The sequence below is a fragment of the Natrix helvetica genome, assembly GCF_964273705.1.
Source record: "Natrix helvetica genome assembly, chromosome: 10".
In the NCBI taxonomy this organism is placed as follows: domain Eukaryota; kingdom Metazoa; phylum Chordata; class Lepidosauria; order Squamata; family Natricidae; genus Natrix; species Natrix helvetica.
The window spans coordinates 9,687,676-9,704,661 of NC_138561.1; the positions used below are offsets into that span (position 1 = coordinate 9,687,676).

General features: G+C 39.9%; 1 protein-coding gene across 1 annotated transcript in view; it reads right to left on the minus strand.

Moving 5' to 3' along the window:
• Positions 1–1,273: 1,273 nt before the first annotated feature.
• Positions 1,274–16,986, minus strand: part of VAT1L (vesicle amine transport 1 like) — a 62,326-nt gene continuing 46,613 nt past the window's right edge. The window contains exons 8-10 of the mRNA XM_081963371.1: positions 8,473–8,556; positions 7,646–7,756; positions 1,274–7,515 (exon numbers count right to left, since the gene is read on the minus strand). Coding sequence (XP_081819497.1) covers positions 7,655–7,756; positions 8,473–8,556 — 186 coding nt within the window. The 3' untranslated portion in view covers positions 1,274–7,515; positions 7,646–7,654. The remainder of the gene's footprint in view (positions 7,516–7,645; positions 7,757–8,472; positions 8,557–16,986) is intronic.

A 16,986-nucleotide genomic window follows, 5' to 3' on the forward strand; every position in this document is an offset into this window, starting at 1 on the left:
GTTATTCTATTCCCTTATGTTCTGTTCTAGTCTAGTCTAGTCTATGCAAGGGACCCAAGAAGTTCTGCCGTTCTGCTTCTGAATGCAGTGAACCCTAAAAAAAAACTTTGCCTCCAGACGTGCGTGGAGAAAAGATGAAAGGACCATCTTAATCTTGCAGCTCTTTTGGAATGGCTTAGCATCTTCTCGGATGGGAGGCCGGAAGGACGTGTCTGTTTCGTTCCATTGATCAGTGTGTTTGCTTCCTGGCAAATCTCCTGACGGGTTTTCGGTTCTACTCCAATACTGACATTATTAGACTGTCGAATGTGTCCTCTAAGGCAATCTTGCTGGGAAAAACCTGCATGTCTCTGTGGCAGAAACATACAAGAGCTCCTTCAGTAAGGTGGCCTAGTTAGGTAATGAAATATAGCCAATTTTAACTGATTTTCAAAAAAAAAAAAAATCAGCAGGGCTGCTGCAGACTGGAAAGTTGAAGAGAAAAAGCACCCCTTCCTGAAAGATGCCTTAAATTCAGGCGGGGTAGAAAATGTTCCTGCCTAAAGGGATACTTCTACTCAGTATTAGGTAAAGCTACCAGATCTGCATCGGAAAAATCTCATTGACCCCCAGGTCTTCTGCACAGAGTTGGTATTCAGCCGGTTCGGAACTGAATCGGTAGCGGAAATCCCGGGTGGGTCTACTCGCCTCGGCTCTATGCCGTCCTATTTGGGTACATTTTTGAGGCCAAGTGCATGTACAGACGGTGTGTGTGGAAGCAAAGTGTGTGCGCGGAAGGCCAGGTGCCTACGCATAAGGGCATGCAAAGCGAGCAGGGACGTGCACGGCAAACCGGTGGTAAGAAAATGTGAAACCCACCGCTGCTTCTGCATCTCTCCTGTTTGTTGGATGATTTTTGTAGCCTAGAGTTGCTAGCCCAAGGTTGACAATGGTAGGCTGAGTCAACCAAGAATCCATGTCTAGAGTTTCACTCATTGAGTTAAACTATAAAATGTTTCCCTAACCTCTCAAATACCGGGAAACCATGCCACCAATCTTTAGCTCTTCTGACACTATGCCATCTTCATGTTTTCAAGGTATTGGGTTGCAGAAGTAAGAAGCTCATACTTGCAGGTACATCTGGTTTAATGCACCTTTTACTGAAGAGCCTAGAAATTGGATGAGGCTACTTCTGTCTGCAAAGTTTGGCACCCACCCACCCACCCTGGCTCTTCCCGAGCCCACCTTCCTTGTCAATCCTTAGATGTGCTGGATTAAATGCCACGAGGCAAAGTTAATGCTATGCTTCGTAGTTTATTTATATTTTTATGTAAACATCATTTGCTTGGTAGGCACAATATAACAAAAGCTCTAAAGCAACAGAGAACAGTTAAAACAAACATTTCAGTTTACTTAGTTCAGGTGGATGATGAAGAGAGGCTGTCATAGTTCCATAATCCAAATTGGGAACTCATTTCCTTTGACTTGATGAAAGCAATCGATTCATTAGAGAAAAAGTAGATTAGTAACAAGAGGTTTGGGACTCAAAAGATTCTGAACTCTATTCCCCAGTAATAATACTGATTAAATAAAATTCCTTTTCTATATAATGTCTCCTGCTGTCTTGATAGGGTTCTACCTAACCCCAAAATTGGCAGAATTGCAAACTAAAAATGTTTCCCAACTCCATCCAGTTTTTCCCTGCACATTGAAAGCAAGACTTGCTAATGATGCATTTTGAGACTTTGCCACTGCTTTACACCTAGAGGTATTTCTTCACCTATATGGGGCATTATAACCTGCTGTGCTTCCAATGTATTCTGATGTGGGCAGTTCAGTGGTGCAATTCAGCCGGTTCTATCCGGTTCGGGCGAACCGGTAGCAGTGGTGGCTGCCCATCCGCCCAGATGTCATCACGTTCCATTTTTGACGCTCTGCGCATGCGTGGAAGGTTCTGCACATGTGTGGGAGGGTGCGTGCGAGCAAAGCTCAACATTTGCAAACTGGTAGAGAAGGTAAGTTGATTTCACCCCTGGGGCAGTTATCTCTTTCAAAATTCAAGCGATGATATCCCTTTCTAAATTTCCCTGAAGAGCCACGCTGCAATTTTAGGTAAATACAGTTGCTTTGTGGACAGATGGGGAGGAGGTAAGACAAGAGTTTAAAAGGAGCTTCTAATGCTTTGCACTTTTTCACCTAATCCCAGGAGAAAATCCAGGGTCCAGTGAAGCTCAGGCACGTAAGATTGAATTCAAGGGATCACCGGCACTGCTAAGTTGGCGTGAATGTTGGGCTATTTTGATCCCACTTGATGCGAAAGCCTCTCTGCAGCTCATAAAATATAAGCACCGGCTTTTTTCAAAAGAATGCATCCAAGGAGAGTTGTGTTGCTGAAGTGATGTCCACAATTAAGAGTTGTAAGCAAAGAAATGATCCACCAATACGCACCCTTTTGTTTCAATATTGGCAATGCTGCAGGACTACAAGCATGAGATCAATTTGTCTTGAGTTGCCAACAACCCAAAGTCAACATCAAAGCTGAAGAGGAGCAAACTTAGCGTACTTCATGTGTACCTTGGCCTTCAAGCACAAAAGGAGCTGAATCACAGACGTTCTATCTTCACGACATCTCTAAAATGTGGGGGAAGCGAGGCTAACCTAACATCAATTAATTTTCTGGCTTCCTTTCTCTCAAATGATACCGTCAGCCCCTAATTCTATTTTTTGGGTAATTAGTTTATAGCTTCATTGATTAGCCTATAGGCCATATCAAAGCACAAGGTTCAAACACATCACCAATAAAATCCTATACCATTTAAAATAATAGGGTAAAATACAATAGTTATAGGATAAGATGCAATATAATTTAATACAAACATAGGAGATCCCATTCTATACCCTACAATGAGTGTCTCTGTATTTGTGGAGTGGCAGAGGTAGAAGACCTGGCTCACGTCCTATTTGATTGTTGCTTATATAAGAGGGTAAGAGACAGGTATCTTGGTCCATATACCAAACGAAGGACCCATTGGGATCCCCATATCAAAACAACTTACTTTATGTGCAATCAGAACCTGAAATATAACATTCAACGCAGTACTTAAACAAAATGGTTCGGTTGAGATCTGCGTAAGTGGGACTGATTGGGGTAGATTGTAAGGGTGACACCGAAATATAATTTTGTGTCATTTTATTCTATTTTACATATTTATATATTAAATTATATTGTATCCTGTCCTGTAACTATTGGTATTTTACCCTACTCTTATTTTAAATTGTTCGTATAGGATTTTATTGGTGATATGCATTTGGACCTTGTGCTCTGATATGGCCTATATAGGCTAATCAATAAAGCTATCCTATTCTTGCTGAATATCCTATTCTTCCAGGCTTGTTGGAAACAGAAGATATGTCCTGTTTTTTGTCCCTCATCTCCTCCACTCAAGATGAGAATTGGATGAAATAATACATTTTGCATTGCTGGCGAGAGGTTTCAGCTTTGGGCTGGCTGCCTTCTGGGTATCTTTGCCATCATCAAGAAGGACAAACCTGGCCAAGGGAAAGTAAGAATACATTTTTTTCTTTCTGCAATGTAAGTCTGATGGACAATGGATTAGAAGTCAGGCCTAAGGGATTACAAAACATTACGAATGAGTGAGGAAGAATGTATCCAGGAGGATGCACAAGAGATTTAGGGATTTATGCATTATTTCTACCACATGCATGGTGCAGAAAACATTGTAACATTTCCCTCTCCGTGCTCCAGAACTCTGCTTCATCTTAAAGTTAGCCTATTTGTCTGAAAAGATATAGGGTTTCCTGCCTGAGCAGAGGGTTAGACTGGAAGACCTCCAAGGTCCCTTCCAACTCTGTTATTCTGTTATTTAGCCATGGAGATGAATCTCTTCCATCAAAAGCAATCCCTGCAGCTTTGCCTTACTTCTAAAAGTTTTCTTTCAAAAACTTTACTCGTAAAAATGTCAAAAGATGGAAGTTTCAAAGCATCTGCCCCTGCTTAAGTTAGGAGCTTATGATCAATTCTTGGCTGTCACTGGTCTAATTTCTAATTGCTGGGCATCTCTGAGGATTGAATTAAAAAAACAAGTAGATAAATATGTGAACAGCTACAATGATGCGGAAAGGTTCAGGAGTGTTTACCAAAGTCACCTCTGTCCTCCAAAATCTAAAAGAAAGATTCAAGTGAAGGCTCAGCTGATCTTCTTGGAAGAGGCAACTTTTGATACTGGTATATGTTGGTTAATGACCATAATAAAGTTTGATTTGATTACAGTGTTAAGCTTGCAATGGCTCCTGCCCTTAAAGCATACCTAAAACATGGCATTCTTTTGGCATTTGTTTGACATGATCCCTTCATTCCATTTCTTTTTGCTTTCTTCTATATTCTTGAAGAGATGGGCATGCTGCGGAGATACATTGATTCATTGCAGAAAAACAAAAAGGGCTGCCGTATGAATCACAAAAATGGAATGGTAACACAAATGTGCAACAGCTGCAATTTAAATGGCTTTCAAAACTGGGTTGAAACCAATCCATGAAGAAAGAGGCTACTAATCATTGTTGCACTGCTAGAGATACCTGGGTAATAAGAGAAGGCCGATGGTGGTAGAATTGGAACGTTGCAGGAATATTATTTTAATGATGGATATAAAATCTATTGGCCGGGCAATAGATAACTAGAGCAGGCTCTTATAAACAACAGTGTGGTTATAACGATGCTGCCAGTGAAATGCTTCCATAAGCAAGGCTTGAATCAAAGCTGGTCATTTTTTACTAATGTGCAAACATTCTGTCCGAAGAAGATTATGCACCTGAAAGCGATTCGATCAAGTATTGAAAACAAACTGACTTTTTTAAAAATACATTGGACAGGTGCTTAAATCTTATTGGATCCTTTTGAAGTGCCCTGGATTTAAAAATTAAAGAATTTTTATTGTTGATGGTGATGCAAAAAATGGCCTTTAAAAAAATAATTGAATCAATCTGCTTGTTTGATCCAAACATTTGACTTGACTCACGTCAGTTTTATGAGTCAATGCAAATCATAGAATCCGATCGATTTTCAAAATCAAATACATTATTTGAATGGATCTGTGTCCCAATCTAGCTCTGGATTAAGTCTCAGACCTGTTAGAATTCCAATCTACCGTATTTTTTGAACTATAAGATGCACTGGTGTATAAGGCACACCAAGATTTCGAAAAGGTAAGTAAGAAAAAAAGTTTTTGTCCTCCCCAGCCCCCAGGAGCACTCTGCAGGCTTCAGCAGGGCTGGGGGAAGGCAAAAATGCCACTTTCTAAAAACCAATAAAATTCCTATTAAGTCTTATTGAACTACACACCACCATTTAGACCGGCTGTTTTATTTTCTACCACTCTGAAAAGGGATACATTTATACTAAATGATGTGTACAAATAATGATCAATTACTCTAACATCTTGATATCTCAACTCCCTCCCTTTCTTTGGGTTTTTTAATCATCCTTAACTTGATTTGTTTTCACCTGTGGTTTGAAGTTTGAAGTGGTTTGATCAACAACTTCAAGGAACAGAACAGAATTGTCTTTGTAAAATGACTTATTGTCAAAGTCAATGTTTTAGGATCCTAACAGAACCCAACGGTTCAACAGACAAAAAGCACGTAACAGAAAATTAGAAAAATAAAATGTTTCAAATAATACGTTAATCCAAATGCATCTTTCTTTTGAGGAAAGATGCTAGTAATGATTTAGTGGCTCTCCAAGACATTTGGACAAATATTTCCTTTGATTAATAAAGCGGATAACACTAAAACTGCATAGGAAATCTACGTTCTCTGTGAGTACAAGATATGGCATCCCAGTTCTTTGCCTATAAGAAAAATAGTAATGAGACAAGAAGTGAGACAAGTGAGGTTTACACAAAGTGTCAGCATTTGGATAAAGCATTAAGAGACTAATATTTCTTTAAATGTGTTGAGTGGAGCTATTTACTCTTGAGCTACTTTAAGTATTATTAAGAGTGCTGTTTTGCTTAACAATGCTAAAAAAAAAAAAGATCCTAAACCAACGTTTAGGATAGGAAAGTATAAAGTCATTCCAAAGAATTTTCTTTGTACAATAATATAATTTAGGCAAACCAACTGTAAACATTTGTTGGCAATATTTTCAATGAACCCATTTTAATTCATTGGTGGAGTCTGAGCACTACTATTCCCGCAACAAGTATTATACACTGAGAGTTACACAAATCAGCGTATCTTTGCATCTCTTGAGGATTGTTTTCTTTGTATATACCAAACAATATTGTACACATGAGGTATTTTCTTGAGAAATGAGAAGGAGTTGCTTGTCTAATAAAGATGGAGTGATTTTACAGAGCAGGAAAAATTGGCAATTGCCTTAGTTTGTGATTCAAAAAGAGGATTTTCCTTCTTTAGGCCCATAATGGAGAAGATGCCCATTAATTGATACATCATGAACAGTTCTCCAAATGTATAGTCGGATAGGGCTTTGTGTGCAAATGAATTTATCAGGGTTCATTCATATCATTGCCCAGTTAATGATTAGAATTTTGTCATGAAGGAGAACATTGGCCTATGCAATGGTTTAAGGCTTTGTATTAGTTTATCAACAGAGTGGGGGGGGGGGGGGTCTATTTGTACTAACTTTCCCACTTATTACAAAACATGAGTAGGAAGTTTGCCTGTGGATCAGTCTGAACAGGTCATGGGGCTGGGGAAAGAGAAAAATTAGGTGTCACCAAAGAGAAAGCAAGCATGAAATATTTTTTTTCTTGTTTCCTTCACTGTAAATACATTTTAATAGCTTGAGTTCCTTTCATCCACATCCCCACCCCCAGCCCCATATTATCAAATCACTAATTTTAACTTGTTTCTCTTTGGTTCAATGGTGTCCAATTCTCAGATTGGATTGCCTGAAGGATTTCCACCCCTCCCCCTGTTTTGGCAAGGTTTTTCAAAAGTGGTTTGCCATTGCCTGGTTCTTAGAGCTGAGAGAAAATGACTGGCCCAAGATTATTCAACTGGCTTGGTTCCCAAAGTGGAATTACAATTTACATTGTCCTGCTTTCTAGACTGATGCTTTCACTATCACATTAAACTGGCTCTCTGTTTTAATTTTAAATTACCTAAATAAAATTGGCAATAGGTGGGAGACTTGGTCTGGGCATACTCATGTTTTAAGTGACCAAAATGCCAAGAAGAGTCCAGGCTATGCATATCTGCAATTATTGTACATATGGACTACCTGTCTACAGAACCTAACATCCCCCGCTTCTCTCCAAAACTAACCCATGTCAACCCTATCAAAGTGGATCAAAAATTTATTTTCTGGAACCAACATGGAAAGATGTTTTGTGTCTCCTATCGCTGTAGATGACAATAAGGCTTTTGATAGGTATTCAACAAGACTCTTACAGGCAAACTGGAGACCACAGGATGGAATGTCGTAATACTGGGAAAGTCAGAATGGCACTTCAGTTCAAAACATCAATGACCAACACCTGATAGCTCAGCTGACTGCAGACAAAAGGAAAAACAAAACAGCACACACTGTACTAGAGCGTTTGTTCACTGGTGCACAAAATGGGTTTCCCCAGTTGTATTCCCTTCTTCTGCTTCATCAACTCGTCCAGCTCTCATTTCCCACCTTTTTCAACTACTGTTGAATGAATGGTATACACTCTTTGTTCTCACTGTCCCCCTCGTGGTCTTCTTCCTCTTCGGCAGCTTCGCTGGTCTCTGTGCTGTCGTTGGCCATCTGGGGACGAGACGGAACCGACAGGATGCACATCAGTCAATATAATTCTCTTGCTAATGTGCAAAGCAATCAGCCTAATGGAGAAGACCCTAAAGGCAGAGGTATCACCGTTCCAAAACTTTGTCAAGAATTGCAAGAACAAGATGAAAGGGGAGGAGTGCTATAATTTTGGGAGTGACCTTTAAGTTCATCACCATCATCTCTTACACACGCATAGATGCCCAACCCATCCAGGTTTGTGTCATTTTCAAGGTGTTTTGAGTAAAAGGAGAAATGATGGATCCAAGCAATGATTTGCAAAGGCATGATCACCAACTGGCAGATCTCCAAATGCATTTTAAACTTTCATGGAATTGACTTTCACGGAATTGAAATTTTGCAAAATTGATAGAACATTTCATGACATAAACATTATCATAAAACTTTATGATATAATACAAATGTCATAAAACCTCTTCTATGGTCAACTCCTGATGTTTGACAATTCAACACGGGCTATTTTCATATATCCCTGAAATTTAAGAACTTTTCCAGTGAAGATAGAACATTAGAAGTTCTGCCATTGTTGAAGGTATTGAGGAATTTGGTAATAAAAATACCTCTAAAACAATAACCCAACACGTCACCCAGGGGGCTAATAAACGGTGCAAAGGTTTCTTCAATATTCACATATTGATCAATGTTGGAGTTGAAATCTTCTACTTCTTGTAACTTACCAAAGGAGTAGGTGTCTTCTCCACATCCAGAATTAATTTTCCTATATTACCTCTGTCGTGGATTCTTTGCATTGCTTCCTTCACCTATAAATCAACAGATCTTAAATTTTAATCCTCTTTGTGATGCAAAAGCAAATCAAATAAAAAACAAAAATACCCCTCTACAACTGGTTTTTAGGCACAAGTATGTTTCCTTGTATATTTATGTATGTAAAAAAAATATGCCTGTGTTGACTTTTAGTGTAAGCCCAAGAAAGACATGGAATTAATTATACATCACAAGAAAAGAAAATATTGTATCACAAGAATAATACAGAACTAGGAAAGCTGCTGTCTAAAACCTGTTTTAGGATGCTCTAGGAGGAGGGGGTCAAGCTATTTTCCAAAGCACCTGAAGGCCAGAGAAGGAATAATGGATGGAAACTGACCAAGGAGAGATTCAACATAGAAATAAGGTGAAATTTTCTGACAGTGAGAGCAATCAACCAATGGATCAGCTTGCCTTCAGAAGTTCTGGGAACTTCATAATTTCAAGAGACTGGACTGTCATCTATCAGAAAGGGTGTAGGGTCTGCTTGGGTGGGGGGTTGGACTAGATGACTAACAAGTTCCCTTCCAACTTGGTCAATCTGTATCTGTTTCCTACGAGTATGTTTGGAGATTTCTTTTGGATAAATGTGTCTGGCAGAACTTGGAACACAATGCCTTCAGAAGACTTAAGACTAAAGCTCTTAGAATTCTTCAGGATTGTCCATGTGTCAGCCCTACAACGTACATCAGATCAGGAAATTCATTCTACAGAAAGATTATTCTGAAACATTTTGGTGATAGGCTACAATAACACAATCTTGCAGGTCTGCTTGTGTTTTCGCTTCCACCTGTCTTTTACACCTGGGGATCAAAAAGAATTCAACCTAAGTCTTCTTCTAATACTGTCCTACGTCCCTGGGCTTAGCACATGCTTCTTCTGTCCCTGCTCTTCTAATGATGCTTTTTCCAAGGTTATCTCTCCCACACCATGTGACTTTAGAGAATAATAATGTGATAAAAGCATCTGGAGAGCAGCCCTGATGGATACAATTGAAGTGTCATGTGCAATCCCATTTCTATCTTCTTGGGAGGATATTGTACTGAATATCACTTTGGAAGATAAGAACTCTGGATTTCTATTCCCTGCTATGATTTTTTTTTTAAATGATTGATGGGGTCCTTTGCTGTTAAATGGACTGCAGCTTCATTTTATGATACATGAACAAATTCCTGCAATCACAGAGTTAAATATTACATTTATACATGAGCTCAATTCAAAGAGAAGTTTAGGCAGCATACGGCGTATATAATAACATGCAATAAACAATACAATGGCAAAACCAGAAAGCAGTAGGTTAATGTAACAAAACCAGATTGTAACACATGACGTGGTTATAAAAATATCATTTTGGTGGCAGTCACAACAAGAACATCATCTACGTTATTCCAACTGCTGCGTAATCGTACCCCTATGGCAGTTGCTATGGGCAACGTTTATCCAGTCTTTGAGCTCTGCGGTCCCTTTTAGGGCATCTACCTGAAGTACCTGTGCTCCAAAAATACCCCATAAAGCAGCAATGGTGAAGTTGTTATGGTTAAGAAAACTACATGAGCACATCCCGAAGTGGCCAGATTGTAAAGAGGCAAGGGGAAATGATCCATTATTTTGTCACCATGAGCAATTTCCACACTGTATGTGGGCTGCATCTGGAAAAGGCTAGCTTCAGCTCGGCATCTTAGTAGGGCTGGATACACGCACACGTGTCCTAAATTATAATACTGCATGTTTAGTAACTATTCACGGATCTATCATTATATTTCTATCTCCTCCTAGTAACTTAGAGAAGGGGAAAGTTTCTCTCATTGCATTCCCACAATTCCCAAGGAAGAGTGTTGGGCTGAGGGTACACCACCAGGGATTCAAATAATTTAACAACTGGTCCTCTGCCCTAATGACCGGCTGGGTGGGCGTGGCTATGGTGGCCATGGCCAGGGGGTGTGACAGGCAGAACTCGGCCTCCCCTGTGGCCCATTTTGGGCCTAGTAGGCTTCCCTGCAGTCTCCTGGAAGCAAAAACGGGCCATGGGGGGGAAGCACCACACATCCCTGGGCCCTGTTTTGGACCTAGTAGGCCTCTCTGCAGTCTCCTGCAAGCAAAACGGTGTGTGTGGGGACTCTCTGGAAGGGGCAAGGCCAACCAGCAATTTAACAACCAGTTTGCCTGAACCGGCTGAATCCCACTGTAGCATCACTCATCTTAAGATCAAGTGGGGATTTCAACCTGAATCTGCTTTATGCAAGCCCAATGTTAACAAGTGGTCTCCAAACCACCTAGTTTATCAATTCTGAATATGGTTTGTTCAATAACAATTAGGGAACGGCTTACTTCATTATGACAGCAATCTATTTAACATGTGGGGCTCCAGATGTTGCTGAGTGGTTCTCAGCACCATTCATAGGCCGCCCAGCTCTGATCGATAGCATCCAACCCATTTTTCTCCCCTAAAGAACGCAGGCACTTTATTGTTCAGCTGAATGAAAGAACCTTTTTGACCTTCAATGGTTTCCGATCCTTGCTTTAATTTGGAATTTTGCTAAAGGTATAGAATGATTAGCAGCCAACTGCAATTTTACAAGCCCTTAAGTCTGCAGAGAACAAATGTTTTGATTGCTTCGACACTATCAAGGGGGAAAAAATAACCGTGCTGTTTATGTCTCATTTGTTCTTTGAAAATATAGCCGTGCCTCAGGAGGTGCTCAAATGCCATATTATAGAAAAAAAGAAATTACTCGTGCTTTCTGTGACAATATATGCACTTAATATGGAGGAGGGAAAAGAGGAAAGAGGTTATTAAGGCTTCTATAGACTTTATAGATGTTTTCACAGTACAATGAAGTGATTAATCAAGAGTTATTGGATAAGCACAAATCACTGAATGACACAACGTTGCCTATACCAATGTGATCAAACTGGTCAACCTAGAGGAGATCAACCCCGACTGCTCTTTAGAAGGCCAGATCCTCAAATCCTTTGTCCACCTAATGAGCAGGAAGGACTCACTGGAGAAGAGCCTAATGCTGGGAAAGATGGAGGGCAAAAGAAGAAGGGCATGTCAGAGAATGAGGTGGTTGGATGGAGTCACTGAAGCAGCAGGCGTGAGCTTGAATGGACTCCAGAGGATGGTAGAGGACAGGAAGGCCTGGAGGAACATTGTCCATGGGGTTGCGATGGGTCGGACATGATTTCGCAACTAACAACAACAACAGGGTGTGCATCTGTGTATGTGAATCCTTTTCTCTCAGAAAAAAGAATATTTTCTTTACTTCTCATTTTGCCTCACAAGGGGTGCTCAAAAGACTATTAACTCATTTTGTACAGGAGATTAGAACATTCGCATAAAGGAATGCATTTGCATTACTAATAATACTAAAAAACAGCAACAAAATGTAACCGCCAAAGCTAGATAGCAGTACTAGGTCACTTTTATGAACTCTGGAAAAACTAAGGATAGAGAGGCAGTTGGAAATCTCAGGAGTGAATGCTAGACTAGAAAGACAAAATATTAACCTGGATTAAGTAAACAACAAATTATACAGTTTCCAAAAATAGCAACGGCCAAGTGGTTACCAGGAGTGGAGCATGACTTTATTTTTATAATTCTTTTGAAAAGCTGAAATAAACAGAAGAGCAAGACCATCACTAGATAAAATTGAAAGACAATACTTGGACTCCTTCCACACAGCTGGACATAATCCACAATCCAAGGATCACATAACATGCTCAGCCAAACACAAATAATGCCAACTTCTTAACACCTGGCAGAATAAAGCATGTTTTTATTATTCTCTAAAGCAGAATTTTCTCCTTTGCAACTTCAGTGAGGGCGAAGAGCGACTAAATTTGTTTATGCTTGTGATAAAGTTTGGAATGTCCCTTCTTTATGTATTTTTTTCCTCTTTCTGTAATATACTTTTATCTTTTTCCCCCTTTTACATTTTACAACTATTTCATTTTTCGTTCCTTAAATTTAGTTTATATTATATTTTACTATAGCTAAAAAAATCTTAATAAAAATGATATATGAATGCTTGGAATGGGAGGTTGATATAAGATTAGCCAAGTTTCTTATAAGAATTTCACACATTCCAGGGTGAAATGCTTGTGTGTCTGAGTTTATTATAAAGACAGTAGTCAGATATTAGTAGGTAAAGGTAAAGGTTCCCCTTGCACATATGTGCTAGTCGATTCCAGCTCTAAGGATGGTGCTCGTCTCCTTTTCAAAACCAAAGAGCCAGCGCTGTCCAAAGACATCTCTGTGGTCATGTGGCCAGCATGACTAAATGCCAAAGGCGCATGGAACGCTGTTCCCTTCCCACCAAAGGTGGATCCTATTTTTCTACTTGCATTTTTACATGCTTTCGACCTGCTAGGTTGGCAGAAGCTTGGACCAGTAACGGGAGCTCACTCTGTTACGCAGCACTAGGGATTTGAACCGCCAAACTGCCGACCTTTCTAATCAACAAGCTCAGCATCTTAGCCACTGAGCCACCACGTCCCTTAAATATTAGTAGGCAATGCTCCTTAATCTCAAATGTTGACTTTGTCGATATGGAAAATATCCCCTCCCCTCCCCGATTTGGATGTGCTACAGGTAGCCTTTAATACAACATTACTGGGACTTTTCTGAAGGGCATATTTAAAGCTTTCTCATCCACACCAGTGAGAGAAGAGTTAAAGGATACACTCTTAGTCTGTCATTCTTCTCCCTGTCTGCTTTACCCCAGTGCTGCTAAGGAACAAGCTACTAAAACATGCCACTGCAAATTATGAGGATCAGGTCTCCATGGTTACAGGTCATGTGGCCTAAAATTACAAGCTTTTAGCGTCAGAGTTACTTTGGCAACGCCAATGGCGCACGTAGCTCATCCCGATCTTGCCCAAACTGATAAAAGCATCTGTCTGATTTTCTGTTTTGATGCTCATCCAGCTGCTGGCATTCACCCACAGACAGCACGCATTTATGCTGTCGCAAGAACTCCTGAAAGTCGCCACTGTTCAATGGGTGTGTGAAGAAGAGCAGAATCACAGCCACCGACTGTGTTCGCACAACATACTTGGGTAGGCTAATGAAAGGTTTAGGAGTGGCATGCCCTCAAGAGATTTTGATTGGCTAGTTTTAATCTTAGCTCATTGTGGCTTCGTAGATTATGCAAGTCAAAACTTTTTTGATTGTGCAATCTGAACCCATCCGAGTGGATTAAAATCAGTCATAAATCAGTAAGTGGGTTGTCTAAGAACTGATTAGCCTCCTTCCAATGCATGTGATATTAGTGGAAACACAAATTTCCTCTGTGTGTATGTGTGTGTATACACACAATTCCACAATCCTTTTATATAAACAACCAAAAGCGGTAAGATTCTTGAAAAGAGAGGAAGGAAGGGTGGATGAAGGCTGTTCAACTGTATTGCTTCTCTTCCCATGATCCAAGGGTTATTATAACCACCTACCATTTGCTTACATGCAGGCATGTATCCCTACATAATAGCTTGTTTTATTTTTAAATGGTTTGGGGAGATTACTATCCTGAATGGTAGGATATAAAGAACTGTAAATAAAGCAACAACCAATAATTCCAGTTCTTATCACCATTACAGTCAACATGAATTGGGGAGGGGGAGAGTGTGTGGAAACTTTGAAGTTTCAGCACAGCAGGTAGAAGGGAAATGAAGAAAAAGGCAAAACATTGAAAAACAGTCCGAAAGTTTGATCTGGTCCAAACAGTCAACCAAAGTTTTCAACTTCTCAGTTCCTTCCTGGCCGTAAATCATTTTACCTGATGGAAGTATTCCATAACATTCCTAGGCAATCGTCACATCAATTCTCGTGCTGTGACCTGAGCTCATGTTAACTTATATAACCGAGGATGTAGAAGTGATGTTCTCAAAGCTATCAGGAAGACCATAGCAGGAAATCAACTCCACCAGAAGGTTAGAATGGAATAACAGAGTTGGAAGGGACCTTGGAGGTCTTCTAGTCCAACCCCCCTGCTTAGGCAGGAAACCCCACACCACTTCAGACAAATGGATATCCAACATCTTCTTAAAAACTTCCAGTGTTGGAGCATTCACAACTTCTGGAGGGGAGTTGTTCCATCTATTAATTGTTCTAACTGTCAGGGAATTTCTCCTTCTCCTTGTTCTAAGGGTCAGGTTGCTTCTCTCCTTGATTAAAAGTATTTGGCTAAAACTCGGCTAAAACTACTTTGATTGAGATTGTCTATATTAAGAGAACTTTTAAAATTGGATTGTGCTGTACCTCTTCCACTTCCTTATGCTCCTTAAACACATTCGCTCTGCTTAGATTCAACACATTCCCTTCAGCAGTTATCAACAATAAATACCAATAAAGGGGGGGGAGGGAATCCCTCCCACAAATGACTTTGCTCCAGTGACTCTCACAGAGGAAGTTGTATTGAAATTCTTATTTGGGTCTGCATGAGGTATTAATCCACCCACTCGTAAAGGAATTCCCAGGCAGCGACAATAAATGATAAGTCCCCCATCTTTTAACAGACCATAAAAATAAGTATTAGTCATAATATAGTGAATTTCTGCCCAGCTGCTACAAGAGGAAGGCAACAAATATTGTTCAATAAAACTGCATTTTTCAGATAGCTTTCCCATTTTCTCCCCTCCCTATTCAATTACCATATTTTTCAGACTATAAGACGCACTGGTGTATAAGACGCACCAAGATTTCGAAGAGGTAAGTTAGAAAAAAAAGGTTTTGTCCTACCTGGCCCCCAGGAGCACTCTGCAGGCTTCAGCAGGGCTGGGGGAAGGCAAAAACGCCCCAATTTTCCACCAGAATGGGGGCATTTTTCCCTTCCCCCACCCCTGCTGAAGCCTGCAAAGTACTTCTGGGGGTGGGGGAAAGCAAAAACACCCCCGTTTTGGTGAAAAACGGCCCATTTTTCATCAACACGGGGGCATTTTTCACCAAAATGGAGGCTAAAAATGGCTGCATTCGATGTATAAGACGCACCAACATTTCCACGCTTTTTTTTGGGGGGGGAGGGGGGAAGGATGCGTTTATATTCCGAAAAATACAGTACTACTACAATACTATAACAAAGATCCCATCACTTGTAATTCTCAATAGCGGGACTCTCAGATTGGCCTTCCACTTCCCTGTTGTATCTAAGATCATGGGAAAGCTGGAGCACGATGAGACCATTCTCCATATATCTGCAAATTAAACTTCTAGGTCAACAACAGCCCACTGAATTTAAAAACCACAGTTGATCTTTCGTGACCTGGAATTCATGTTCCTTTATAACTGTCACTATTAATATCTCGGCAATGACATTTTACACCAGGGGTAATATCTCAAATATCCACAAAGGTTTATATTTGATCTTCCATATCACAAAGCTCAGGGGGAATATAATATATTAGATTTAGAGTGGCTGAGAAAAGGGGGTTATGGGAAATTGTGTGTAGAATTCCATAGTGTAGCCAATAAATATTTGAATTCCAAAATGTTTCGCTCATCCTTCTAAAATATTAACACTCTTGTTTTGGTTTTTTTTCTGTGCAGAGTTAGGCTTTTGGCAGAGAACTGCTGGAGTTTATTCTTATTTTTTAAAAAAACTACAAAGTAATGAAACCAGTCAGTCTGCAGCACCAGCTGCCTGGCACAAAAGCCAGTGATAATATTTAAAAGCCATTTAAAAGCCAGCACAGAGCAAAATGTTTGATAGGAGCCGTGAAATGGGAAAATGTTCTTAGTGTTTCGATAGAATCATTGAGAAGATAAATTTTGGAATCCAGATAATTAAACACATGGTCCAACTGTTAAAAAAATATATATCCTGAGCTTGCGTAGGGCACATTTGAACAAAATGCTACACGATAGATAGAAGAGAATATTTATAGCTCAGAATTGAATTGTGGGGTCCTTGGTGCTCTCTGAGCTTGGTTGTTTTCTTGCAGGCATTTCATTACCAAACTAGGTATCATCAGTACTGGGACGCTACTGGGATAGCAGGCTGGGAAATCCAGCTCCCGACACTTCCCTCTAGGTCAGTGATGGCGAACCTTTTCCAGACCGTGCTCAGAGCATCCATGTAGACCTGCAAATGTGCATGCATGCACCCAAATCCCCAAAATGCAATGTGATAGATAGATGATAGATAGATAGATAGATAGATAGATAGATAGATAGATAGATAGATAAATAGATAGATGATAGATAGATAGATGATAGACAGATAGATGATAGATAGATAGATAGATAGATAGATAGATAGATAGATAGATAGATAGATGATAGATAGATAGATGATAGGTAGATAGATAGATAGATAGATAGATAGATAGATAGATAGATAGATAGATAGATAGATAGATAGATAGATAGATAATGGCCGGATGTAGATAGTTAGATAAATAGATGATAGATAGATAGATAGATAGATAGA